Source organism: Idiotropiscis lumnitzeri, chromosome 16, assembly GCF_059441095.1.
Source record: "Idiotropiscis lumnitzeri isolate Australia: NSW breed Sydney's pygmy pipehorse chromosome 16, RoL_Ilum_1.0, whole genome shotgun sequence".
Classification (NCBI taxonomy): Eukaryota; Metazoa; Chordata; class Actinopteri; order Syngnathiformes; family Syngnathidae; genus Idiotropiscis; species Idiotropiscis lumnitzeri.
In genome coordinates, this window is record NC_142406.1 from 4,047,828 (window position 1) to 4,072,032 (window position 24,205).

The 24,205-nt window shown below is 40.6% G+C and overlaps 4 protein-coding genes across 5 annotated transcripts; 2 read left to right on the forward strand and 2 right to left on the reverse strand.

Moving 5' to 3' along the window:
- The first annotated feature begins 448 nt into the window (after positions 1–448).
- On the forward strand, positions 449–4,503 carry LOC148320926 (chromatin modification-related protein MEAF6-like). Its single transcript, XM_088319155.1, has 8 exons — positions 449–576; positions 1,319–1,434; positions 1,515–1,602; positions 1,690–1,735; positions 1,811–2,003; positions 2,658–2,687; positions 3,109–3,142; positions 3,239–4,503. Exons 1-8 carry the CDS (start codon positions 487–489, stop codon positions 3,251–3,253), a joined length of 612 nt encoding a protein of 203 aa, XP_088175281.1. The 5' UTR covers positions 449–486; the 3' UTR covers positions 3,254–4,503.
- A 4,031-nt stretch (positions 4,504–8,534) lies between these two features.
- Positions 8,535–17,546, reverse strand: LOC148320927 (four and a half LIM domains protein 3-like). 2 transcript variants are annotated; one of them, XM_088318638.1, is made up of 7 exons: positions 17,012–17,546; positions 16,859–16,934; positions 11,420–11,592; positions 9,877–10,051; positions 9,121–9,290; positions 8,838–9,024; positions 8,535–8,708 (listed from the first exon to the last, which is right to left on the reverse strand). In XM_088318638.1, the coding sequence occupies exons 3-7, from the start codon at positions 11,576–11,578 to the stop codon at positions 8,557–8,559; spliced, it is 843 nt and encodes a 280-aa protein (XP_088174764.1). In that variant the 5' UTR covers positions 11,579–11,592; positions 16,859–16,934; positions 17,012–17,546; the 3' UTR covers positions 8,535–8,556. The 2 variants fall into 2 exon arrangements, with proteins under 2 accessions (XP_088174764.1, XP_088174763.1); XM_088318637.1 differs by lacking the exon at positions 17,012–17,546 and having other exon boundaries at positions 16,859–17,001.
- Positions 17,547–18,176: 630 nt separating this feature from the next.
- On the reverse strand, positions 18,177–21,636 carry LOC148320928 (ras-related GTP-binding protein C-like). The gene is made up of 7 exons (XM_088318635.1): positions 21,053–21,636; positions 20,035–20,238; positions 19,763–19,962; positions 19,478–19,592; positions 19,243–19,385; positions 19,034–19,182; positions 18,177–18,749 (listed from the first exon to the last, which is right to left on the reverse strand). Exons 1-7 carry the CDS (start codon positions 21,230–21,232, stop codon positions 18,601–18,603), a joined length of 1,140 nt encoding a protein of 379 aa, XP_088174761.1. The 5' UTR covers positions 21,233–21,636; the 3' UTR covers positions 18,177–18,600.
- On the forward strand, positions 21,025–23,850 carry LOC148320929 (palmitoyl-protein thioesterase 1-like). Its single transcript, XM_088318636.1, has 10 exons — positions 21,025–21,641; positions 22,231–22,353; positions 22,522–22,631; positions 22,715–22,842; positions 22,920–22,990; positions 23,063–23,165; positions 23,240–23,330; positions 23,396–23,494; positions 23,563–23,634; positions 23,708–23,850. The coding sequence occupies exons 1-10, from the start codon at positions 21,524–21,526 to the stop codon at positions 23,828–23,830; spliced, it is 1,038 nt and encodes a 345-aa protein (XP_088174762.1). The 5' UTR covers positions 21,025–21,523; the 3' UTR covers positions 23,831–23,850.
- Positions 23,851–24,205: the final 355 nt, after the last annotated feature.

Sequence of the window (24,205 nt, forward strand, 5' to 3'; positions counted from 1 at the left end):
CTATGCTGGGTATACTCACATAAGATGGTTTTCTTTTCATGGGCGCATAGGTGTCGTTTGGACTGTACACTCTGGTCCCCCCCCCACACCCCACACACATGTCATTGCATGCAAACATGAAGGGTTCCTCCGGCCGACTTTGCAGGTGATGTATTCTCACTACTGGAAAGTTGGTCCAGATTGAGTCCATCCTGTTTTGAGTTTGGGACCATTAATCTGTACAACCAGGGGCAATTTCAGGACTCTGGATAGTCCAGTCCTGTAGGCACATTTATTTATGTGTGAGTGAAATCTACAGGATGCATACGTCTACATCTTGTTGCTATGGTGATTATGGTGGCGATTGCTATGGTGATTATGGTGGCGAATGGGTCGCTCACAACTTGTTTCTGTGGTCTTTTGGCGCCACCTGTCGGCTGCAGCGACGCATTTAGGCGTTGCTGCATGAAGCCATCCCGCCACGGTTTTGTTTCTCCACGATCCATCATGGCGATGCACGCTAAGGCTACCCCGCCGCAGATCCCGGACACCCGCCGGGAGCTTGCCGAACTGGTGAAGAGGAAACAAGAGCTTGCAGTATGTTTATGTTATGAAGAAAAAAGTGGCTTTACAATTCTTAACGCGCGGAGTGCCGCCTACCGAAAAACTCAAATTATAACATTTCAGCCAGGGTGTTTATTGCTAGCGTAAGCCTTGCTAAATGCTAGGCTAATAACGGCTACATGCTTCGCGCCGATTCCTGAGCTAAATTTAAGCCTCATTTTGGTCGTTGAACGAATTGATTCATATATAAAGTAACACGTTATTGTATTAAACCCACACACATTGTAAAACGCTTGAATACGCTCAATTTGTCCGCACCAGTTTAATCTTGCGGTGTAGGCTAACCAGCTAGCAGCTACACCGGGATCCGTGTTAGTGTCATGTTCTCGCGTGATTTCATGACGTCATCAACCCTGGACGTATACATTTCAAACACAAAGCAGGCGTTTTGGTTTAAATTGCAGTCGACATTTAACATAATAAAATACTGTATATAAATATGTATATGAAATGTGCATAATGAAATTCTGTTGTGTTCTACAATAATAATAAAAAAACTGATACTTTATTCAATCATATAAGGGAAATTTAGCAGCATTCTTCATACAAATACACATTCATATTTATTATGAAGAAACAGCCATAAGGTGAAAACAAAATAGTAAAAACAGGAAAAAGTTTTACACTTCTCACTGCTCCGGCATACAACACACACCTGCTCAAGAATGTCAAACAATTCTAAGTTGTTTTTTTTTTTTTTTTAATGATGTCGTAGGAGACGCTTGTGAATTTAGAACGACAAATTTACGCTTTTGAAGGCAGTTACCTTGAAGACACTCAGATGTATGGCAACATCATCAGAGGATGGGACAGATACCTTACCAACCAAAAGTGAGTACATGCAGGCGCAAAGGCTGTATTTGTGTTTTCATTAGCTTCGACATTATTAATCGGTATCATGGTTCTTACAGGAATTCTAATAGCAAAACTGATAGAAGAAATCGAAAATTCAAGGAGGCAGAGCGTCTGTTCAGCAAGTCATCAGTCACATCCGTCGCAGTAAGTCCCTGTTGCTCTACATTGCCAATTTTATGAAAGCACTTAAGTTTAGTTAATAGTTCAGTTTTTTTTTTTTTTAATCAACAGGCAGTGTGTGCACTAGGTGGGATACCAGATCACCTGAATGAAAAACGTGAGTGAAGAGACATGCGCCTTAAAGCTGGGATGCCACATTATAAGCATGCTGAGGTCTGCGTTCTCTCGTCAGGTGAGGCGGGCAGCGGCACAGAAAGCGACGCCTCTCCGGACCTCCAGAACCAAGAGAACGAACCCAGCCAGGAGGACACGGAGGATGTAGACTCTACCTTGCAGGACTTGAAGCCCCAAAAAGCTGCCTCTTCCTCTTCATCTGGTAGCCATCACGGAAGCCATAAGAAGAGGAAGAACAAAAACAGGCACAGGTAAACACAAATAATTTGAATTGGTGCACATTCTATATATGCCTTGTCAATTTCATGGAAGAGAGCATAACATGGCAGAAAATACTCCAGGTAGGATCACCAAATGAACAAAGCAAGATTCCTCTTGTTTTTGTTAGCATTAGCTTCTATACTAAAACCTTCATTCTTGCTGCATTCAAAACAGACAGAGCAAAATTATTTCTTTTGAAATAGTAAAACACAAATAAATAATTTCTGGTGCTCCTAAGGAGTGAAATCAGGATCCACACTACTTACCCGATGGTGGCGGTAATGCACCATTAAATTGTTTGCCAACTCTCTGACCGATAGAAAACGACGAAGATTTATGGTGCAATACCAAGAGTGACCTGTGAGAGGCGGCACTGTCACTGGCAAATACAACGTAAGAGTAGTAAGAGGCCAGGGAACGTTTACTGTTTGTTTAATTCAGTGTTTTAGTATGATTAAATTTTTTTTAAAGTTACCAAAAAAAATTCTTGCTCTCACTATATTAACACTGAAGCGACGTATGTCCGTCTGTGGACTATTGTGTCGATGTTTCGGGTTCAGGCTGCGGGTGGTGAACTAACTAACAGCTGCTGATCTTTTCCTTCCCCTGTTGGAATGCTGACTCCTCCCCCTTGCCCCCCCCAGCCCTTCTGCCATGTTTGATTATGACTTTGAGTAAGTCCTGAATTTTACTTCCTGCTCCTGTGATCTGCACATCCTGTCTGCTCATAAGCGCATCCTGAGCTTGTCTCTTCTCTGTGTCGAATTGAAGCCTGCTAGTTGTGGATTTGTGCCGCATGACTTTGAATGATTCTCAGCATCCATCACTCCTCATGGCTTGTTACTGGGCTGGCGTCACATCTTTTCTGATAGTTCATGCCGCGTGCGCTTGTTGAAAGCAGTGCTGTTGTTGTAAGATGATGGCCTGGCTGCAAAATAAAGAGCAATCTCAAAGTTTAGCGCTTTTTTTTTTTTTTTTTTGGTTATGGTTTGGTTTTTACGCTCCCTCATGGTACACTAGTGGCGCCGCTTTTTGTCATTGATCTCAGAAGTGAACCTCATATATAATAAACCTGATCTGTCTTTGTCCATGCAGGTTCGACATGAAAGTGAACAAGAAACCGAGAGCCGTAAGTCCAATTTCTCTAAAAAAAAAACAACTAATAAATCTGTTTTTTTCTGCCTTTTTTAATTTGATCGTTTTAATTTCCTCCGCCCTTATGCAGGAATATTCCACCTGAGAAAGACAAGTGCAAGATGTGGACCCACAAGAGAAATTAAAGACTTTGTGAACTTCATATGCCCCCCCCCCCCCTTTCAGTTGTTATATTTCAGCTGTGATGCGTGCACTGCGCTCAAAACATTCCCCAGCTTCCAAGCGTCCTGCATGTTACTCCACACCAGCCAGTAACATTTTGTATAGTGTTAAAAAAAAAAGACTACCGTATTTTCGCAGTCATAAGGCGCACTTAAAAGTCCCAAATCTTCCCCTAAACTAACACAGCACCTTGTAAGGCGACTGCGCTCATTATATGGACAAAGTATCACTCGCGACCATCAACCCTTTTACTCATTGGGCTGTTCGGAGTGCATGTTAGCACACCCTGCTGGACAAAGTGTGAGTCATCTATGCTTCAAAGTGACCATGACTACATTATGTGACTATGGTGTTTGGGTGATGGTGTGGGAGAAAGCTGGACAAAAGGGCAGCTGTCCACAATGTTGTAGTCTGTCTTATCATTTATGTTATTGCAAGCAAGAAACGTCCCAGGTTTAGACAACAGACAAAAAGCCCAAAGCATAACAGCACATCTCTCTAAACAGCCATGTGATTTGGCTGAGTCTGAGTGGCTCCCAAGAAGCCATTGCTATATCATTTTGTGTTATTTTTATTTCTTTTTGGTATATTGATGGCATGAGAGATGCATGTTTTGTGTTAATCTTATTTCTTTTTTTTTTTAAACCGTGACTCATAAGGAGTGTGGTGACCAGTAAAGTCCCTCCCCTGACGTAGTCTTGTAGACTATTGCCATGATACCTATTATTGGTTAGAGTCATTGTTAATGATAACGATTGTCAGTGGTATCATGGCAACTGTCTTTGAAATGTGGCGATTGCTTATGGTATTGAGGCAAAGTGAATTGCGATGGGCTGAGTCAGCGCGAGCAGCCGAGCTATTGCTATGCTAAAAGCAGCTGAGCTAGCGCCTTGTAAGGCGGCGCGCCCAGTGTGTGCTTCAAAGACAGAAATAGCACCCTCAACAGGTGTTGCGCCCTTTGAGGCAGCGCGTCCTATGACTGCGAAAATACGGTATTTATTTTGTCGGCAATGGACATACGGTATTTATTTTGTCGGCAATGAACATATTTTTCTTTTTTTTTTTCTTTTCTTTTTTGGGCCACTTTGTTGTGAATTCCCTCTGATTATCTGTCTTCTTTTTATTTCATGATGTTTTTCAAGAAAATAATAAAATACCAGTTGGTATTTTGTATATATTTTTTTTTTTATTCAAATGTGTCAAATATATCAATGAAGCGTAATGGTGTCAAATCGAGAAGTGACACAATCCAAAGGAACCGTTTAATAACACATGTTGGCTTTATTTAATTATAACCTGTGTGTTTTTTTTAAACAAACCTTAAAATTGGATTTTGATTTAAGATTACAAATTTTTTCCCAACTGCCTGAGGGAAAATATGACTAATCTTGTCAAATAATGACTATTTGTTTCTCATTAATTATACTTTTATTAGTTTCAGTTTGTGTGTATATATATATATATTTTTTTTTTTTTGTCCATAAGCGATATAGTGTGTAGCGTACGCAAAATGCTCAAAACCACACTACAAACTGTTACTTGACCGACAAGCCCAAACCAAAAGCCTGGTGTAATACCAAGACTGACCTTTGAGAGGCAGCATTGTGCCACAGGGCATAAAAGATAGGCGAACGCCTGACGTGCTAACTACGAATTCCATAAATAAAAAAATAAAAATCAATTAATGACAAAAATGCAACACAAAACAGGCAACTCTGCCGATTCTGAAGGCATGTACTGTATAAAACAGAGTAGACTGCTGGTAATAAAGTTTTACAATTTCATGGAACAAATATTACAAATTTGGTTATTGGTCATGAATAAAGGCTTACCACAGGAAAGGTACATAATATTTCTTAATGCATAGCAGTAACATTCCAAATACACCCCTAATCTTTAACGAGACAGAAGTAGCACATCTGCATGACTAAGAAGCTGGAAACTGTCAGAAAGAATTTAAAAGCTATGCTGGCAGACGCAGTGATGGATAAACTGTGAAGTCTCCAAAATAAATTTCATGAAGCGCCACTGCCTTTCCATTCTAGAGTCTCGTTTCATTTGGCTTACCGGTTTAAGTAATTTTCCTACACGGGAGAAACGAGCCCTTCAAACTTTTAATTTTAGGGGCCAGAAACTTTAGACTGTTTAAGTTACTGAGGCGATTAGCACGGAGATGGTCTGAAAATCTTTAGCCGTGTTGGAGACACCTCTTCTCACACTATAATTATGGTTTGTCTGTGGAGAAATTCTGTCACAGTTATACATAGCATGTTGTGCAACATACAGTCATAGTTGAGGTCAGAAAGAAGGGCAGTTTCAGAAATGGGCGTGGTTCAAACAAGGACACTGGAAAGTGGGGGAAAATGGCAATTGTTTATGCTTTGATGGTTTGAGCTCTGCAGTGAGCAAGGTTGGGATTTTAATCAGATAATTAGATGCCAAAGCCAATAATGATACGGTTTCACATTTTAATAAACTGTAACCTGACGACGGAGTATTTTATTGTGGCAAATGTAATTTAGCTGACCAAAAAAACAGTTTTCAGTTTGATACACGAGTCGCTGTTGAATTTTTATTAGGAAGGAAGACAGTAAGTTATGAAGAGATTAAGTAAATCTATGACCAGGGTCCAATAAATTGCAATAAACCTTTTGACCGTTTTTATTGGATCAATAAATGAGTTTCATTTAGACAAACATAATGCTTTGCCGCCAACTTGTGGCATCTATAAACAAAACAAAAAAAACATGGCACAGCTGTTGCTTTAGTCATTTTTCATTCAGATGTAACAATTTGTAAAATTCCTCCAAAGCTCAAACTTTTCAAATTAAGCAAATTCAAAGAAAAAAAAAATCAATTCATAACTTTTTTAGTGGGCCATTGGCCAGTTCAAACCATACTGAAACCGATTCATTGGTCAAAATATATTTACGTATATTAGGGGTTTGCAACTCACAAATAAAAGATGATTCGACGCGACTCAAGGGTGCATTTTTAACAATTTGATTCAGTTTGGGTAAATCCGAAAAGATTTTCCGAAATCGGTTTTCGTTCCACTCTTAAATAATATGAAACATTTTTATGTCATCTGAGGCAAACCATAATTCCATAATGGAAATCTTAGTATGTCACATTATCCTTCACCCTTAAAGTTGTACTTGAGTAGTACTCGGTACCTCTAAGCACGTCTGGAAACATTTCTGATCACATTACACCACAATTCCACGAATGACTAACGAGGCAAACGCCGACTGCACGTGTGAGCGCCGCTTCTTGTCACGTCAGGAAATCTGACAAAGGTTTTTTAATGGTGGAGCCGAGATGGATTCCGAAGAGGAAACTGGATGAGTCAAGCGTCGCGTTTGAACGGCAGCTTTACAATAATTATCAAGCGAGTCACTATATGGGACTTTTATTTTTGTTGTCCTCTTGAGTGCGGAGAGGAAATGGTAAGTTTGTGGCCTGGAGGCGTTTGTGTTTAGAGGGGGGGGGGGTTGGATAGAAAATTGTTGGTTTCAAGTGACATGTAAAAAGACCTGCTTTGTTTTCGACATTTTAATAGCTGCTCTTTGAATTTGCATGACGCGTTCTCATGAAAACAAGCAGGCAGAAACAAAATGAAGTTGACAAATAAACTTAAGTTAGTCGCATCATTATGAGTTCTAATTTGCATCTTGTAGTGAGAGGGTGTGAATTCGGTACCTGGGCCTTGAGTGTTGCTTCTTATTTTGTGCTTTTGTCAGTCAGATGAGTTGGAATCCGCCGAGGCTGAGCAGGATGACGTGACACCGAATATTTGTGTCCTTCCTCCTTTTCTTCATCCTCTTGGGAGGAAACAAGTCCTGTTCTCCTTCACTACACGGACTCAAACAAGGTCAAATATATTTCAGGATGAGGCCTGGGAAACAAGTCTGAAAAAAAAGAAAGAAAAAAAAACAAACAAAAAAAAAAACCGGACCACATGGTTGTTTTATTATTTATTTTTCATCTGGAGTGGATAAGGACCCCAGCGTAGGATTAGGCTGACGGGGTTATAAATGGTGATCAAAAGCAGGAAGTGGCAGGATGTTCATGTCACCGCATGACAACCACACATTTGGGGTAATGATGAAATAACACAGACCCAAAGTTCGGCGGTTCATGCGTTCACATTTATTATTATTATTTTTTTAATTGTTTGGCTGGCTTTTATTATTTGCAAATGTTCCTTCAAAGATCAAGCGATGTTTTTTTGTTTTTTTTTACACATGATGTTGGTATTTGTACAGAATGACATCATGATTCTAAAAACATGCTTGCAACAGGGGCGCTGAACTGCAAATATTTATGTAGTTTACTGAGGTAATTGTAAGAGTCAAGTTCGCATGGGAGCGTTATTTTTGGGAAGCAAAGTGGGAGGAGCTTATTCTTGTACGGGTTTGAGGAGGACTATGACAGACGGGTTGAAGTTAAACTATTTGACTCCATATATGACATTCTTTACAATGACAGCTTTGATTATTTTTTGCTACATTATTTGAATAAAATGAGAGATAATTAGTTGTGGCTTCTTACCAAAACAATGTGTACATTGCATATAGAAATACATTTTTTCAATCTTAAAAAGTAAAAAAAGATGTCCCTCTGTGTGGCTTCAACCGCAAGTGTACTCTTTAAAATATGAGCATGCAACACTTCTAAGATATTATTCTTATTTTCCAAAGCAGACAATTATAAAATAATACATTTCTGCACACGCAATGATGTGCTGTATCAAAATATTACAACACGATGAATTCGGCCAGTCTAGTGGCAAACGCGCTCACATGAGAATTTAGTCTGGAAAAAAAAAAAAAAAAAAAAGAACGTACGAGGCAATATTTAGAATAGTTCCAGCGTTGCATGACACACACAAAAATAAACCAAATGAAAACAAACATGACAGACATGTAGACATTATTTTTTATAAAATTAAATGCGACTAAATTCTCATGCGAGCGCACGACAAGACGTCACTCAAGATGACAAAACAATTTAATTTAAATGTTTACATATGCCAAATGTATATATTTAATTTATAAAACATGTGCAATCTATTTGAATAAAAAAAACACAGTCCAACAGATTATGTTTGCTGATTTGATACAAAAAGAAAATAAAATGCGGTTACTTGAAGTGAATAAGCTCCGAGTGCATTTGCAGCGTTCATGTGCACCGATGACGTTTTCGGAAGTTTTGTGGTTCAAATCAGTCGTCATTGTTGCAGTCCGTACACAGAATCTTGTCACGGTCCGGGAAGAAGCCGGAGCCGACCAATGACACGGAGCATCGGGAGCACTTGAAGCACGGCTGGTGCCACTGTCGCTCTTCGAAAGAAACGTATTTGCCATCGCCGAACCCTGTGGGGGGGGGGGGGGGGGGGGGGGGGGGACAAATTAGATTGACATAACACAAACTTGACAAAAAAGACATAAAAAAATCCACAATCACCAAACGGAAAAAAAAGCGCTGGCGACGGCTTTACTGACCCGTGATGGCCGTGTTGCATCCGGCGCATTTTTTGGCATAGAGGCTGCTGAAGCACTTGACGCAGTAAGGTTTTTCCCCCTCCGAGGTGAAAGGTTGGCCGGCCAGAGTGCTTTTGCAGCCCGTGCACAGGAAGCACTCCTTGTGCCACACCTCGTTCCTGTAGGTCACCCCTCCTTTAGTCAGAGCCTGCCGATCCAAAACACATTTTGATACATCGTAAATTTCCTGATTCTGATGGTTTTTTTTCTATTTAGCCCAAATAATATGTGAGGCCACGTTGACCTTATTGCAGTGGCTGCACCGAGGAGCAAGCCTGCCCTCGTAGCACGGCACGCAGTAGTAATTGTTTTGGTCTGGGACGAAGGCCTCGGCGCCGATGGGCTTGTCGCAGCCGTGACACACGAAGCAGTCCTCGTGCCACGTGGAGCCGCCGTACTCCAACATCTTTGACCCTGTCAAAGAGGAACCACATTTAAAAAAAAAAAAAAAAAAAAACAAGAAGGTGGGGGCTGAGAAGGTGACTGACAGGAATGTTTGTGATCGTGTCATCTGCCGTTCATGTGAAGCCTTGAAATATGTGATGACTGGCAATACTTCACACTTCCTGGTATGAGATTAAAAACCAAATGTGCCGTGGGAAATGATTCAAATTAATTAATCCGAAATTTTTATCTCAATCGATTGCAGCAACATATCGTGACGGGTGTTTAGCAATTCGAGTCCAAAACTGAGGTCGAACATTTTAAAAGTCAGCATCTTTTCAGCACATTCCACGCGGAAGAGAAACCAACTATTTTCGTTACGTCGCTGGAATATCCCTCACACATGCCATAAGATAGGAAAACTTTTCAGCCATCCGACACCACCGCATGCAACCGCAGCCGCAATCATTTTGTCACATCGAACCCGTCGTGCCTCGAAAGAAAACGTACCGAGACCTTCGTTTTGCCAGAAGGTGCGACTCGGCGGCTCGGTTCCCAGGGTGGTGTGTAAACCCGACGATGGAGAAAAGAGAACGGCGAAAGAAAGCCAGCTCACCGGGCAGAACCTTCTTGTCGCAGACCACACACTTGGAGGAGAATTCGTTGCTGTAGCACTCGCTGCACACCAGGGCGTCATCCTGGCTGGTGAAGGGCTCGTCGGCCAGAGAGCGATCGCAGCGCATGCAGCGGAAGCAGCGTTCGTGGTAGTAGCTGCTGTTGTAGAAGAGCTCCTGGAAGAAGAAGGTCGTGCTGTGTTGGGTAACATTCAATCACTCAATTGATAAGACCGTCCAGAACAGCACCGCAGTTTTCCATGTTGAAAAAAAATGTTTACTGCATGTACAGAACAATTTTGTACTGTGAATGCACATCAAGAGATTGTTAAAACAGTGCCTTTTAACACGGCAACAACTTTGCTAATTAAAACAGAGCAGACCCAAGAGAGAAAAAAAAATATTTAGCCTATTTTCTGAACTATAGAGCGCCCCCTACAGGTGGAAGAAAAATCCACAGAAAAGCTGCTCTGTTGTGTTAGCCGCACGGTTCAAAATCTAGGAAAAAAGTAGCGACTTATGATTGCTGCCTATTAATAAAATAATAACACAAGGTTGAACATGGCACCGTGCATACAGTAAATCAAATACTTGCATCAAAAATGGCAGCTGGTGGAATTATTACGTCAATGGCAATGTAGCACGTCTGTAATTTCATTGAGGAAAGGTAAGGCCATAAACCCACCATACCTGTGCTTACCCATGTGGTCCGAACTCCACGTTCTCCTCTCGAAATATGTTCAAGTGACTTCACTGACTTGAATATGAAGATAAAACGAGACATGCTGAAGAAGCCGGGCTGATCCGCATCCAATATGTCATGGGTTGAAGGTTCCTTTTTTTTTTGTTGGCGTCATGGTGGACGAGTGGTTAACCAATCTGTCTCGCAGTCAGGAGATCCCCGTTCAAAATCACTTTTCGAACATCTCAATGTCCGAGGCCGATCGCGCCAGAAAACGGATGGATGCACGTTTTTCTGTTTTCGTCTCAAACAGCTGCTTGTGCTTTGAGTTCAACAGCAGTTCAAATTGGCCTTTTTGATAAATGGACCCATTGAACAGTGGCTGAAAAACGTATTTTACAGGCAACTACAGGCAAGGGAGCGAGAGAGAGAGAGAGAGAGGCACGAGGGACGGCCGCCGCTACGTTTTGTGAGCCGGCGAGAGGGCCAAAGTAAGCAGCGGTGTGATTTACTGTTTGCTCCCTCACAAGGAGCTCATGATTCACAGGACACTCGTGGCCTTCGTGACATCTGGGGGTGTTTTCTTGGGAGGTTTCGTTTTATATGGAATGAAGTAGGGGCGTACAAGCGCAGTTGGTTAGAACCAGGGACGTGAAGACCTTCCCCAAGGCAGGACTTGGCGAGTTTGTTGCTCAACAGGCTACTTCCTCGTTTAAGGAGGATAATGTGGGTTTTTAATAACCAATTTCGAATGACGTCTTACACTTGCATTGCTAAAATAAAATGCCCACCACTGCACAAAATATTTTTGCATAATTCTGATAAAAGCTGATCAGAACATAATGTGAAAAAAATCAGCTTACTTTAGCGTTATGAGTGATTACTTCTTTACATTCCTGGCAGGTATTGGCGTAGAGGCGGTCATAGCACGGGATGCAGTGGGGGTTGTCCTCCGCCTGGATGTACTTGCGTCCGTAGAGGGACTCGTGGCAGTTCTTGCAGTCGAACCGATCGCTCATCATGTCAGGCTGACCTCCTGCGAACAAAGAATTCACAGTTTTACAAACATCGTTAGCGACCAAGAAGGCAAAAGGGAGGATCGGGATGAGGGAGTTGGTCAAACATCGAGAGATAGAAGGAAAGGAAGTGAGAGGCTACACAGCTGTAGTTTTCAGAAATGCAATGGACACAGAAGTAACATTTCTCAGTTAAATTAAATTCAACAGTACTTTGGAAAAAAAATGCGCTAGAAACAGGAAGTTAACGCGCGTAATTTGCCCTTCGCGGGCCACATAAAATGAGGTCACGGGCCAGATCTGGCCCCCGGGCCTAGAGTTTGACGGCAGTGGTTTAGAGAGTTATTTTAATTGAGTTCATGGCAGCATTAATAAATACAACTATCGCCAGAGTTCCAGTCAGAATTTGTACACATGCCATGAGTACTTTTGTTTTATTTCAGCTTTTCACACTTCAATTTATTTCTCCAAATTTGGGCACATTACGGCGTTGTCGTGGCTTTCTAACACCATAAAAGAGGAGATGACCTCAACAAAGCGCAGCTGAGAAACCAAAAGACTCTGAAACATTCCTCGGGGAACAAGGAATGAGCCGAGACCGCCTCAGTGGAGGATTTCGTCTGAACAATGACACGACCCAGAGCTCACGAGCTGCCGAACGGCCTCGCATATTTTTCTGAAAATAAATTTGGTGGTTTGTTATGAAGGCCGATTTGAAATAATGATCATGCGTGAATATGTTTCCTGCATGCTCCAGAGCGCTGAACTTTATGGAGCGTGCGCATCAGGTGTGTAAAGAACTCATCTTTTACATCTAGTTTACATTCCGCGTGTGTGCACATTCGTCAAATTCAGTAACCAATGATGCAGCTGCTGTGTATCAGATAAACACACACACACACAAAAAAAATAAATTAAAAGCTAAACACAACTTCTTCTTCGTCTAGTCTTGAGAAGACGCTGGAACGAGACTTCTTTAACCCTATGGTATGTTCGTAGTGGGAGTTGAGACATCCCTCCCTTGCTGATAACAACAACGCTTCCTCTTGCTGGGTCAAAAAAAAAACAACATTGAGAGGAAAAGCAAACTAGTCAAGTCAAAACATCGCATCCCTCGTCTGTTTTGTGTCACAAGGCATTGTGAGTGAGGAAACCAGTCCGACTTCCCGCTGAAAATGTCTAAAAATGTACGTTTTTCTACCGTTTATCGATGCCGCGACATAACAATGGCTTTCCTTACGGATATTTCCTCACTTATGTTTATCGTTCCAAGACAGGCGTGGGCAAACTACGGCCCGGGGGCCACATGTGGCCCGTTAAACGTTTTAATCCGGCCCGCTGAACTTGGGAGAAAAAAAAAAGAATGAATCTTGTTCATGTTTTTATTTTGTTTTGGCTTTTTGTCTATGTGCAAACGACACAGTTCTACGATGTCACATTCACGTGGCGGGTCGAAAATTTCATTCAGTCATTCAACCACATTCTCATTGCGCCTTTTCAAGAAATTATTCTCAAAAGGATTCTATTTAGGAGTTATGTTGCCATACTAATGGGTTGAATGCAGACGGAAGTAAGAATTATTTTCTCGTTATTCATGCCACATTGACTCATCACATCATCTCGACGAGCGGACATATTTTTACCGGAGAGCAACGTTTGTTACGAGCACAGCCAGGAAATCCACCAGCTCGGCATGCTCCACTGAGGTTGCCGTTTATTTTCCCAGTGGGGGAATTCAGACAATTATTCCATGATGAAAACTGCTGTCATGTGTAATGTACTTGTGGAGGATCTGACGTGGGACCCATTTGGGTGTAAATGGTGCATTTTATATGAAGGTGTAATTATTTGCTGGTTTATGACCACATTATTGTTGCGCAGTTATTTTCATGGAAAATATCGGCAGCACATCTTAGAACATTTTCCAAGATATGCTTGGAAAAAAAATGGTATGAGAACAGAACCTGGACAGAAACACTGAGCTGCTTTCTTTTCTAAAAAGGTAACAATCAGCGCTTTCTTCTTTAATGTAACACCCGCCAAATGACCCAGAGCGGTACAGTCAGGAAAAAAAAATAAATAAATAAAAAAAATTGGGTTTATAATTACCTCCCTACTTTCAACTGTTTATTCCCACAGGAATAGATTTGGAGGAGGTTTAACGGCTTTCTCCAGCTCAGCACAGTTCAAGTATTGTTTGGCTCTTGACTTCCACACCCTTGACTTTGTTGGGGGGGGGGGTGAAAGAGAATATTGACGGAGGTGCGCACACAATGCTGGCGTCCCAATCGAGGAGCCCTGCCTGCAGCTCTGGAGGAAAAGTGACACCCTCGGGTTTGCAAAGTGTTAACAGTAAGAACAAAGAAACAAAGCGGCTCTATTGCAGCCATCAGATGACTGCGCCGGCCTTTCATCCCGCTCGGTACAAAGACGTTCAATGTGTTGTTGTTTGCAGCCCCTAGACGCCACTTTTACTTGCACACAAAAATAACATTACGGTAAAGCCGATAAAGAAATGCAAATATGATTGAGGAAATATATTTTCTTTGGGGTGAATGCACGGTTATTATGGTTAACATAAATTCCCAAAATAACAACAAAAAAAAAAGAACAGTAACTAACGGAAACTATGATTTACCTTTATCAATTTATAATATCATTAATGAGCTTTTAACGTTTATTTTAAATGTATTTAACTTCATTAGACAATACTTAGTGACTCTATAACATTGCATTCAATAAATAAATTAAAACACTAAAACTAATAAAAAAAAAACATTTTTGAACAAAAAATGAATAAAAACTAATAAACCTGCTCTAAAAAAATATTAAATATAACTGAATAAAAAAAAACAGTCACAAAACGTCAAAATAAAATGAAAAACTAACTACAATAAAATATTCACAACTATTGCCTTTCATGAAGATTTCGTTATGATTGTGTACCTCATGAAATGTCTAGAGAGGGTATAATACACATATATATTATTACTTCTTTTCAAGTAACTTCAAGCTGTGAATAATGGTATTTTTTTTTAAAATAAGAAATATAGTGAAATTTATTACAGAGTGTACACTTGAAGCCAAAGTTGCAAATAATCATTTCCCCATCAACTGTCCTCTGACAGTGGAGTGTTCACTTTAGTTCCTGGCTGTTAATGTCGCAAGTGTTTGTGATCTAGGTGACGCAGCCCGGGGTAACAGTTGGCGACTTGATTTATTCGTCTTTCATTTGGAAGTCGGTTGTGTGCTGCGCAGCTGAGTCAGAGGTGTTCAGTCTATAAATGGTGAGGGCAAAAAGGCAAGACGGGAGGTTATGTAAGATGCATTAAGAAAATCTGAGTTTGGGGAGTATACATATATATATATTTTTTTTCATTTTGTTCCAGAGAGTTGAAGGAGAACATTTATATTTGATGCCTTTAATCACTGGAACTTGAGCTATGAGGTCATCTGTCTTTCTCTTGAAATCTATATCCATCAAACTCAAGTTTATGTCTGCGGCCGGCCAACAATAATCCGTAGCAGAACGTATTTGTATTTTTCAAGAAAAATATTTCTTCCGAGTCTAACAATACGTTGGACATCACGTGACAAGTGAAGATATCTCACGAGCTTTGGATTTTTTTATTGGTCTTTTTGGCTGACTGTGCCACAACAAGTTGTATTTTGAGAAAACTAACTTAAGTGTACATTACATGAGTTTGGCAGGGCTATATTTTCCTGCCTGTCTCCATTGAATATTCTGGTACACAGACTCAACTTTTTCCTCAGTGTAAGAATTTTAAAGGAATGTGACTGCGGTCAAGACACAGCAAAATTATGCAGTTCTTAGAAACGGGTAGGAAAGAACATTTTTCCTCCACCCTCTGTTTTATCAAAAGTCAGAACAAACACAATGAATTATTGTGTGAAACAAATAACAATACAAAAAAAAAACACCTCTTTAGAAAGAGACTTGGAATGTCTGCTGGAGTTTCACCCAAATGGCACGAGAACAAGATGCTGATGGAAAATATGAACCTGGTGGAGGGTTTTCTTAATGCTTGGGAGGAGGGGTGGTGGGCATCCAGTAAAAGAGACATGACATCATTTTAACTCACAAGTATGAATGAGCTGTAAACATAAAGCAGGCCAATTTTAGAGAATCATTTATCTTGTGAAAGTGAGCGTAAGCAGGAGAGTATTTCCTCTCAAGCATCCCCATTATGACTCACTTTAATCCTCATCGCCAAAAAACTTAAATTACTGAAAGGTGTCGGTTCGAGTCGGAAGAAGAAGAAAGCTTATCGATGCTTTTATCTTCAGTAGACTTGATTATTGAAATGGTCTTTTGACTGGGCTCCCTCGGAAGAGCATCGAACAGTCAGAGCTCAGGTTCTTAGCAGAACAAAGAGAGCAGCAACATATTACCCCACTCCTAAAGACTCCACACTGGTTTCCAGACAGCTGTAGAATAGATTTAAAATGATGCGACTGGTCTACAAATCATTAAAGAAATGCTGATTGAATATAACCCAGTAAGGTTCTGACTGAGGTCAGTAGACTCGGGTCAGTTAGTGGAGGCCAGAGTTCAAAGCAAACATGGTGCATGAGTATTTAGCTGTTATGCCGCATGCCAATGGAATAAGATATTGAAAGAACTTTAGTTAGCTCCAAGTGAGAATTATTTTAAATCCAGGTGAAAAACTATGCTTCCCCCCTTACCCATTATTTTTTTTTTTTAGAGCATTTCAATATTTTTTTTCTAAAATCCTGCTCTTGTATGTCTGTATGTCCTTTGAGTAATGTTGGTCAACTGATTTTAAATGTCTTGAATTCTTTCTTTGTATTTTTTGGGGAATGTCTTAAAATAATTAGTCATTACATGTTTAGTAACCATGTGGAGCACACTGACTTATCTTCTGTAGAAATAAAGCTGCCTTGCCTTTAGTAGTAATAGTTACGCACATTTGACTCATTTTAGCTCCCCCAACCCCTCAAGCCATTTTCATATTGTAAAGAAAGAACGTCCTTTCGGGTGCATCCTGATTGGGAAGGATTGCATGTTTGACTCTGCTAACTCTAAATGCAAGTTAAGCTTTACAACTTTAGTAGTAATTATATTTGCATTTTAATGGTGAAAGTTTTTTTTTTCATTCATTCCTATGGTGACTTCTGATTTTTGGAATAGACTATACAACAGTCTGCATCGAGACTTCAAAATTTATAAAAGCTCCTAATACATCATATCATATAGACATACAGCATTTTTGTTATAAACCCGATGAATATGTTGAACTATACCTTTCTTTGCGCATCGGAAGGCAGCACGGAGCGTTTCTCAGCTGGATCTTTTTCCACGTTGACCGTGTGTGTTACCCTGTGGACAAAACGACAAATAATGACAATCCTGCGTGGGTTCCTGTGGGCTCGGTTGTGCAGGCTTTGCACACTGACCTGAAAGGGGCGCATCTGATGCGTAAAAAAAAAAAAAAAAAAAAACGCCAAGAAGCATTCTTCAAACACCGCCCCTTTCTGCGTCTGCTTGCACACTTTTTGGCACCTTGACGATAGTCCTCACTCCTAGAAGGCAGATCATTTGTGGCAATGAGTGCATGCACGTTTAGATAATTAGACGTACACGGGGGTTTGTGAAAATACGCGTGCGCCCAACTGCCACTTAAGTGTTTGTTTACTAGAATCACTCCAAATGGGAGTTGAGTCGGGGGAACATTCCACAATAATTACCCAAGCTTCAAACCCCTCTGCGTATCGTCTGGAGTAGATTAGACTTCCTTTCATTAAATGTGTGCGAATGTGGACTGTAGATGAGCACATGCAAGGTATCTTGACGTTTATTTCCGAGGTCTACAGGTGGACTGTTGCATACAAGCGCTAAGGCGTGTGTGTTGAACTATGCTGCCCTCTTCTGTCCAAATCGGCAAATTACTTTTTATAAATAATGGCTCAGATAGACAGACAAGGTAATAACTTAAGATCCTGATATGGAACTGGAGCCTTTTGCACCTTAGAAAGAACAAAACGTGTCTCCAGATATTACAGTATCGAGCACCCTCAATGAATGAAGAAACGATCATACTCAAAAAAATGAGATTTCATACTCACCGTGACGTCATAATGTGGAGACTCACTTTTCTTGCGAGTCGTTTAGACGTGAACGGCTGTGTAGAGTGATTTTGATGAGACAGTCCATTTAGGTATACAAGTTGTACATTTTGTAATTTCGACAGTGTTGCCCAAAAAAAGATAAAATATTGATAAATGTATGAAACGCGTGAGATACTGGGCATACATAATATTTATACACTGTATACAGAATATATATATATAAAATTTATACAATGACTTGTAACATTTTAAATATCATTTTGCGGTGAAAACTTTTCAAATTAAATTTTACAACATAAGCAAGCATTTTAAACATGTATCTTAGGTTGACTGGAGAGTTTGAGGCAATGCTCTTCACAGCAACCTGACATAACGCCTGACCATGTTCATAATCACATAATTTAATACATGTACAATCTAGGTCTCAAGTTCATTTTTGCAATGAGCCGAAGCATCATTTGAATAAAAACCGGCGTGAAATCAGCAGCTAATCTTCAACCATCAAAATAGAACATTTTTATTAAAAGAACATATGTACAGTAAAAAATGAATCATCACGGCTTTTGGAATGCACTATTTGGCCGTGGTAAATTTAAACGTAAAGCCCCTGTACTCTTAGGAGGCAGCATAAGGGGAAACACGGGGTGTGCAAGGCCCCTTCAGGTTAAATATTTAAGAGAGATGAGAACAAACAAAGAGTGCGACAGGAAGCCCCTCAGCTCTCCCACAAATATGCTATGCTGCACAAGAAAATGGCCGAGTAGGTACACAAAGCTGACAACATCTTCATAGTAATGATTATACAGAATATGAGAGATTATACGCCGTGTATGCATTACCTGGAATTTTGACAAACCTGTCACTGGCACTAAACAAGGCAACAAGATGGGGCGGTCGTAGCATTTCGCTATCAGGTTTTAGACGGCGTTCCCGTTTAGAGCAGCATATTTTAGGCTGCTGCTCGACGAGTTTGAGCTCTTCGGGACAGCACTTTGGTTGGAGGCGGCGACTTCAAACACCTCATATATGGCTTTTCGGAAACAGTGAAAATTGTACTCGATGAGGCCTGTGGAGAGGGCGTTTACAAGTCAAAATTTGTGTGAAAAACTTTGAGATCAATTACTCTGACGTTTCTATAATGTGGTATTTTATAACTGAACCCCTCCCACCAACAAAATTGGTTAATCAAAACATCACAAACCTCTTTTAAGCATGTTAATAATCAAGGCATCACTGATTATCAAATCAATTAAAAATGATCAATCAAATTGTTAGCATTGCATGCTAAAGGTTAAAGGCTTCCGTATGAAACTTGAGCTAAAAACATTTTTATTGCGATAAGTTACTCACCTTTCCTCTCAAAACTCTCCTCTCTGAGGATGCAAACGAGCGCGAGGAACTTGGTGACCTCCTTCAAATAAAGCACGGTGGTGTTGTTAAGCTTGATGATGGCCAAAGACTCCTTGTCATAGGCACAGCCGCTGCCATCCGCCAGCAGCCTGCCGAGGGATAATAAATGTCTAATCCGTCGTTGGAATAAAGGCAAATTCAAATCTTACCCGTAAATGCAAGAGACGTCAATGACAACGTCGATCATGTCGCAGCAGAGCTCATAGGACTGCATGTCCACGGGAGAGCTGTCAGTGGCGACGTAAATCTTGCTGACGACGTCAAACAGGAAGGCCTTCTCGATGCCGGAATGCTACCAACGCAGGAATCACGGGTTCGGAGAGGATATACTGTAAGATTTTTCACACAACAACAGGATGAAAGAAAAAAAAATAAGCAGCATACAGATATGAAAATGTTGAGGAGGTTCTCCAAAGTCGGTAATTGAGGGATGAGCTTCTGGACTACTTTGCTGAAGGCCTCAAATATGGAGTGGTCGTAGATGCTGGTCAAGTAGAAGCTGAGGAGGGAACAAAAGAACATTTAAGACATAAATAAGTCTGCCAATAAATTAATTCTGGTTCTGCAATCCTTATCATTTCTCTTAATTATTTTCATTTGGTGAGAGAAAGAAATAACATTCATGGGTTTGTTGGACAGATCTTGTATGCAGCATCATCCATCACTCACCTAAGGTGAACTTTCTCTAGGCTGGCGTCTGCTAGGTCGTCGTTGGCCCGCTGATGAATGTCTCTTTGCGTTTCTATTTTGTGGTCGTCGGAAAGGCCGTCAACTTTATGGATGAACACCTCAAAGTTAATGTCAGGATTGACTTTGTAAGCTCTTGACACGGTCACTTGCAGCTTTTCAAGAGCATCCATGTAATCATCCTGAGAACAGGAGACAAAGGAAAAGTTGTTTTGAATCTAAGTCTTGTTACTCAAGATTTAATCACATCTCACCTGAGCGTCAATGACAAAGATCAATGCGCCTGTTCCATTGAAGATCATCTCGCTGTCGAACGTCGGGTCACAGAAGTCCACTTGGCCAGGGAAGTCCCAGATTTGGAAGTTGACAAAGGAGCTGCTGGAGATATCATCCTTGTAGATTTTGTTGGTGCTCTCCAGAAACAGAGTCTCGTTGGGTGACATTTTGTGGAAAACCACCTGAGCAAAAAATAAAAAAAACAATGATCATTTCAGTCAAAAGTTACTCTCACTCAGCTGAAAATGTGCTTTCACATATAATTGGTGCCAATTATGATGGCGTTAAAATAAATATTCATTAATATGTTTTCTTTAAATCAAATATAGTTAACATGAGGCGATATATCACCAATTGTTTTTTTCCTAAAAAAGGGAGTTTTCCCCCGAATAAAAATAGCATGAAAATGTTTAAAAAAATATATCCTTAAAAACTTTTGGGGTGAAAAAATCTGCACGTGCTTAACCGACAGTACATATATGCATATAAATACATTAAGGCAGCGCAAAAGACCATACAGTCCAAATCCAATTTACAAATACATATATATGTATATGATAAAATACACTGATAAATACACTTTGAAACATGTAGAAAAATGTGTGCAATAAATAAATTTTGAAACGTGTGTAATAATACTACAATACAAATCAAATTCATACACATATGTATGATGCACACAACTAATACAAGAAATATTTATTTAAATGTATGTGTAATAAACTCTGAAGCACACTTAACGCGCCTGTGTGTAATACTAATAAAAATATACTATATAGCTCAACAATAAGGTAAATATGTACAAATGATTCCAACAATAATATTGCAAGTAGACTTTGAAACACATGGATCTTGTTAATCTAATTTCCAACACCTGTCTCCAATTTACAGAATGACAAAATAACGCAGTAACATCGCACATAGCTTCGAATAAAACATTTATAAACCATTTTAAAGGAAGTTGATGAAAAATAAAACGTATTTAATTGAGCTGACCTTTTGAATGGACGACTTTCCGCTGCGTCTCCGTCCCATCAGCAGAATCCTCGGCTTGTCAGCTGACACGCGGCTCTCCTCCATGTCTGCTTCCACCAGCCCGTAACCAAAACTTTTCGGGAACGAACCGACGATATCGTAGCTCCCAGATAACGCTGGCTCTTCGAACTGGATCGACATCCTGGACGTCGCCGAATGAACCGAAACCACTTGAATGTCCCAAACTCAAAACCGGAGTCTGAGCTGTTATTCAACTGGCGAAATAATCCAACGTGGAATGTTGTCGATAATGTTCTACGAGAGCTAGCATGGCAAGCTAATTTAGTTGACACACTATGTCAGGCGGAGAACGAGTAAACCTCACGTTAAACCGAAATACATCCTTCATGATGTTCAAGTAAAAAATGTACCGACGCATTAAAGTGTCATTATATCATAAAAAGTGAGAATAATATGGGCTAAAGTTCGGTTATGCAAAACCAGTCACAAGTCTTGGTACTTTTGCTACGGGTGCCGCCTCTTTCCTCTGATTGGCTGGTCTGCTTTCCGCTGTCACGTGATAATCAGATACCGGAAGACTTCAAGAGCGGTGAGTAATGCTTACAAACAAACATAATTTGATAGAAACAGTCTTAAGGTGTATTTTACCGTAATGCACTAATGAGAGCGATTTGATGTATTCGTTAATGTGTTTTCTGCACATGTGAGGGCGAAAAAACTGCGAATTTGCATAATATGTGCGACGAACAAATAACAAGCGCCTGTGCAAACCACAAACTGTTAACGATGTGTACATTTTTTAAACCACTGATAAAATTTCAGCGATAGCACCACGTTTCAAGGAAATCTCTTATAATATTTCCAAACGTTTATTGGGCCTTGTCATCAAATTTACATGAGAGAAAAAATGCATTGCACACGATCAAACCAGAGTGCCACACAAAGTAACGCATTAATCTACTGAAATAATGATGATCGCGTCTCAGTTTACTCACAAATGCACACAGTGTGAGATTTAGTTTAATTGAACAAAAAATAGTTACAGTTGCATGAATGACAGCAAGAAGATCCACCTGTCACTATAGGTCACCCCAATAGATAGATGACTAAAAAGACGTTATTGATATAATTTTCAGACCAGTAGTGGTTCAGAAACAAACATAATTAATGCATTCCAGGTTCCAAGATGGCAGTGGTTGTCCTGTGGTTCTTCCTGATGGCTCCGGTGGTGCTGGTTGCAAGCAGACCTGCTCAAGACTCCATCAACGGGACAGTACCTCTGGTTTTGTGGCATGGGATGGGTGAGTACTGTCAACAAAAAAATAAGCATTCTGTGGTAGTATTTACTATTTTGAAACATTACTTTGCTAAATGTAATCGGCTCTAATACGAAGGTTTGCACTGTGTCACGGAAGTAGTCTATTGAAAGCACTGTTATCTGCTTTTTAAGTAACTCCTCATGTGTCCAGGTGACAGTTGCTGCAACCCGCTCAGCCTGGGGGCGTTGAAGAAAACGATCCAGCAGGAGATTCCAGGAATTTACGTGCTTTCGTTAATGATTGGCAATAATGTTGTAGAGGTACGATTTTTTTTTTTTTCAGAATGTCCTTTCAGTTTCAATAGATTGCAAGATCATGTGACTGTCTAATATTTCTCTCACAGGACACCAAAAATGGATTCTTCATGAATGTGAATGATCAAGTGTCCATGGTGTGCAGTCAGCTGGCTGGGGATCCCCGTTTAAAGGGAGGATATAATGCTATGGGATTCTCACAGGGGGCGCAATTTTTGTATGTAACTTCTTGCTCACTTTAAGGACACAACAACACCGGTTTGCATTTGTAGCAAAATCACTTTGCCTTTGCAGGAGAGCTGTGGCACAACGATGCCCTTCTCCACCAATGAAGACGCTCATCTCTGTTGGCGGCCAGCACCAAGGTATAAAAATCCACCAGAGCTGAGTCGTTCAAGCCCAAAACTTCCGCGGTGAATGTTCACAACAACCCTTAGGTGTGTATGGGCTGCCAAGATGTCCAGGAGAGTCATCCCACATCTGCGACATGATCCGAAAGGCCCTTAATACCGAAGCTTACAGCGATCTGGTTCAAAAACAGTAAGGTGTATTAGTTCTCCATTTTGACCCGCTCACATCCACATTTGAAGCCGCTTTGACCTGTTCTTTTTCAGCCTGGTGCAGGCGGAGTACTGGCATGACCCTTTAAATGATGATCTGTACAAGAAACACAGCCTCTTTCTTGCTGATATCAACCAGGAGAGGGTACGTATGAAGGCTGTGGAATCCAGTATCATCGATTTGTTCTTGACGCCAATCTTGTTTGAAAGGTCGTGAATGAGACTTACAAGAAAAATCTTCAGATGCTAGACAAATTTGTCATGGTCAAGTTTTTGCAGGATACTGTGGTGGATCCTGTGGATTCCGAGGTAAGGTACTTATCGGTTTGAATGTGCGGCCTTGTTTTTGTTGTGCGCTAACAACTATTTCACCATAGTGGTTTGGCTTCCTGAAAACGGGTCAGGCCATAGAAACCGAAACACTACAGGAGAGTATTCTCTACAAAGAGGTGCGTTCATACATATTAAGAATCGCTCGAGTTATTTATTGGATTGTTGTGACGAGTGTTTGTTCTAATATAGGATCGCTTGGGCTTGGCTGCTATGGACAAAGCAGGAAAGCTGGTTTTTCTTGCAACAGAAGGAGATCACCTTCAGTTTACCAGAGAATGGTTCGATGCAAACCTGCTGCCTTACTTGCGATGAGGAAGCAAACCGTGGTTGGTGGTGGGGGTGGGGGTGTGCGGTTATTCGAACTGCTGTGCCATGGGAATGCAGCAACATTCCCTCCCGTTGCGCTTGTCTGTAGCATGCTGAGTTGAAGCTAAGATAGTTTTATTACTTGATTATTCCCTCGGTGAGATTTTGATCTTGTCAAAATTTATTTTTTGGAATGTTATTGATTTACATTTTTCAAAGAATTAGCAGAGCTGCTGTTGTATCAGATGCATGCATGTTTCTAAATCGAAAATAAAAGTAAGCAAATGTTATTGCAACATTTTAATGATGTCTCCAGTACTAATGAGCGGAATTCTTGATTGTGAAACCAACTCCCTCCCCCACATAAAAAAAAAAAAAAGA

Bases quoted from the DNA above. Each gene is read 5' to 3' on its own strand.
- LOC148320926 (XM_088319155.1), top strand. From the start codon at position 487: ATGGCGATGCACGCTAAGGCTACCCCGCCGCAGATCCCGGACACCCGC. The intron at 1,603-1,689 runs GTAAGTCCCTGT...TTTAATCAACAG, and splicing joins CATCAGTCACATCCGTCGCA to GCAGTGTGTGCACTAGGTGG. The intron at 2,004-2,657 runs GTAAACACAAAT...TGCCCCCCCCAG, and splicing joins AAGAACAAAAACAGGCACAG to CCCTTCTGCCATGTTTGATT.
- LOC148320927 (XM_088318638.1), bottom strand. From the start codon at position 11,578: ATGATGAGCGATCGGTTCGACTGCAAGAACTGCCACGAGTCCCTCTAC. The intron at 10,052-11,419 runs GTAAGCTGATTT...TTCTTCTTCCAG, and splicing joins TAATCACTCATAACGCTAAA to GAGCTCTTCTACAACAGCAG. The intron at 9,291-9,876 runs GTGAGCTGGCTT...CCTCTTTGACAG, and splicing joins CGACAAGAAGGTTCTGCCCG to GGTCAAAGATGTTGGAGTAC.
- LOC148320928 (XM_088318635.1), bottom strand. From the start codon at position 21,232: ATGTCGATCCAGTTCGAAGAGCCAGCGTTATCTGGGAGCTACGATATC. The intron at 19,963-20,034 runs GTGAGATGTGAT...TCCTGTTCTCAG, and splicing joins TCTTTGTCATTGACGCTCAG to GATGATTACATGGATGCTCT. The intron at 19,593-19,762 runs GTGAGTGATGGA...TTCCCTCCTCAG, and splicing joins CTAGAGAAAGTTCACCTTAG to CTTCTACTTGACCAGCATCT.
- LOC148320929 (XM_088318636.1), top strand. From the start codon at position 21,524: ATGCAAAACCAGTCACAAGTCTTGGTACTTTTGCTACGGGTGCCGCCT. The intron at 22,632-22,714 runs GTACGATTTTTT...TTTCTCTCACAG, and splicing joins TTGGCAATAATGTTGTAGAG to GACACCAAAAATGGATTCTT. The intron at 23,635-23,707 runs GTGCGTTCATAC...GTTCTAATATAG, and splicing joins AGAGTATTCTCTACAAAGAG to GATCGCTTGGGCTTGGCTGC.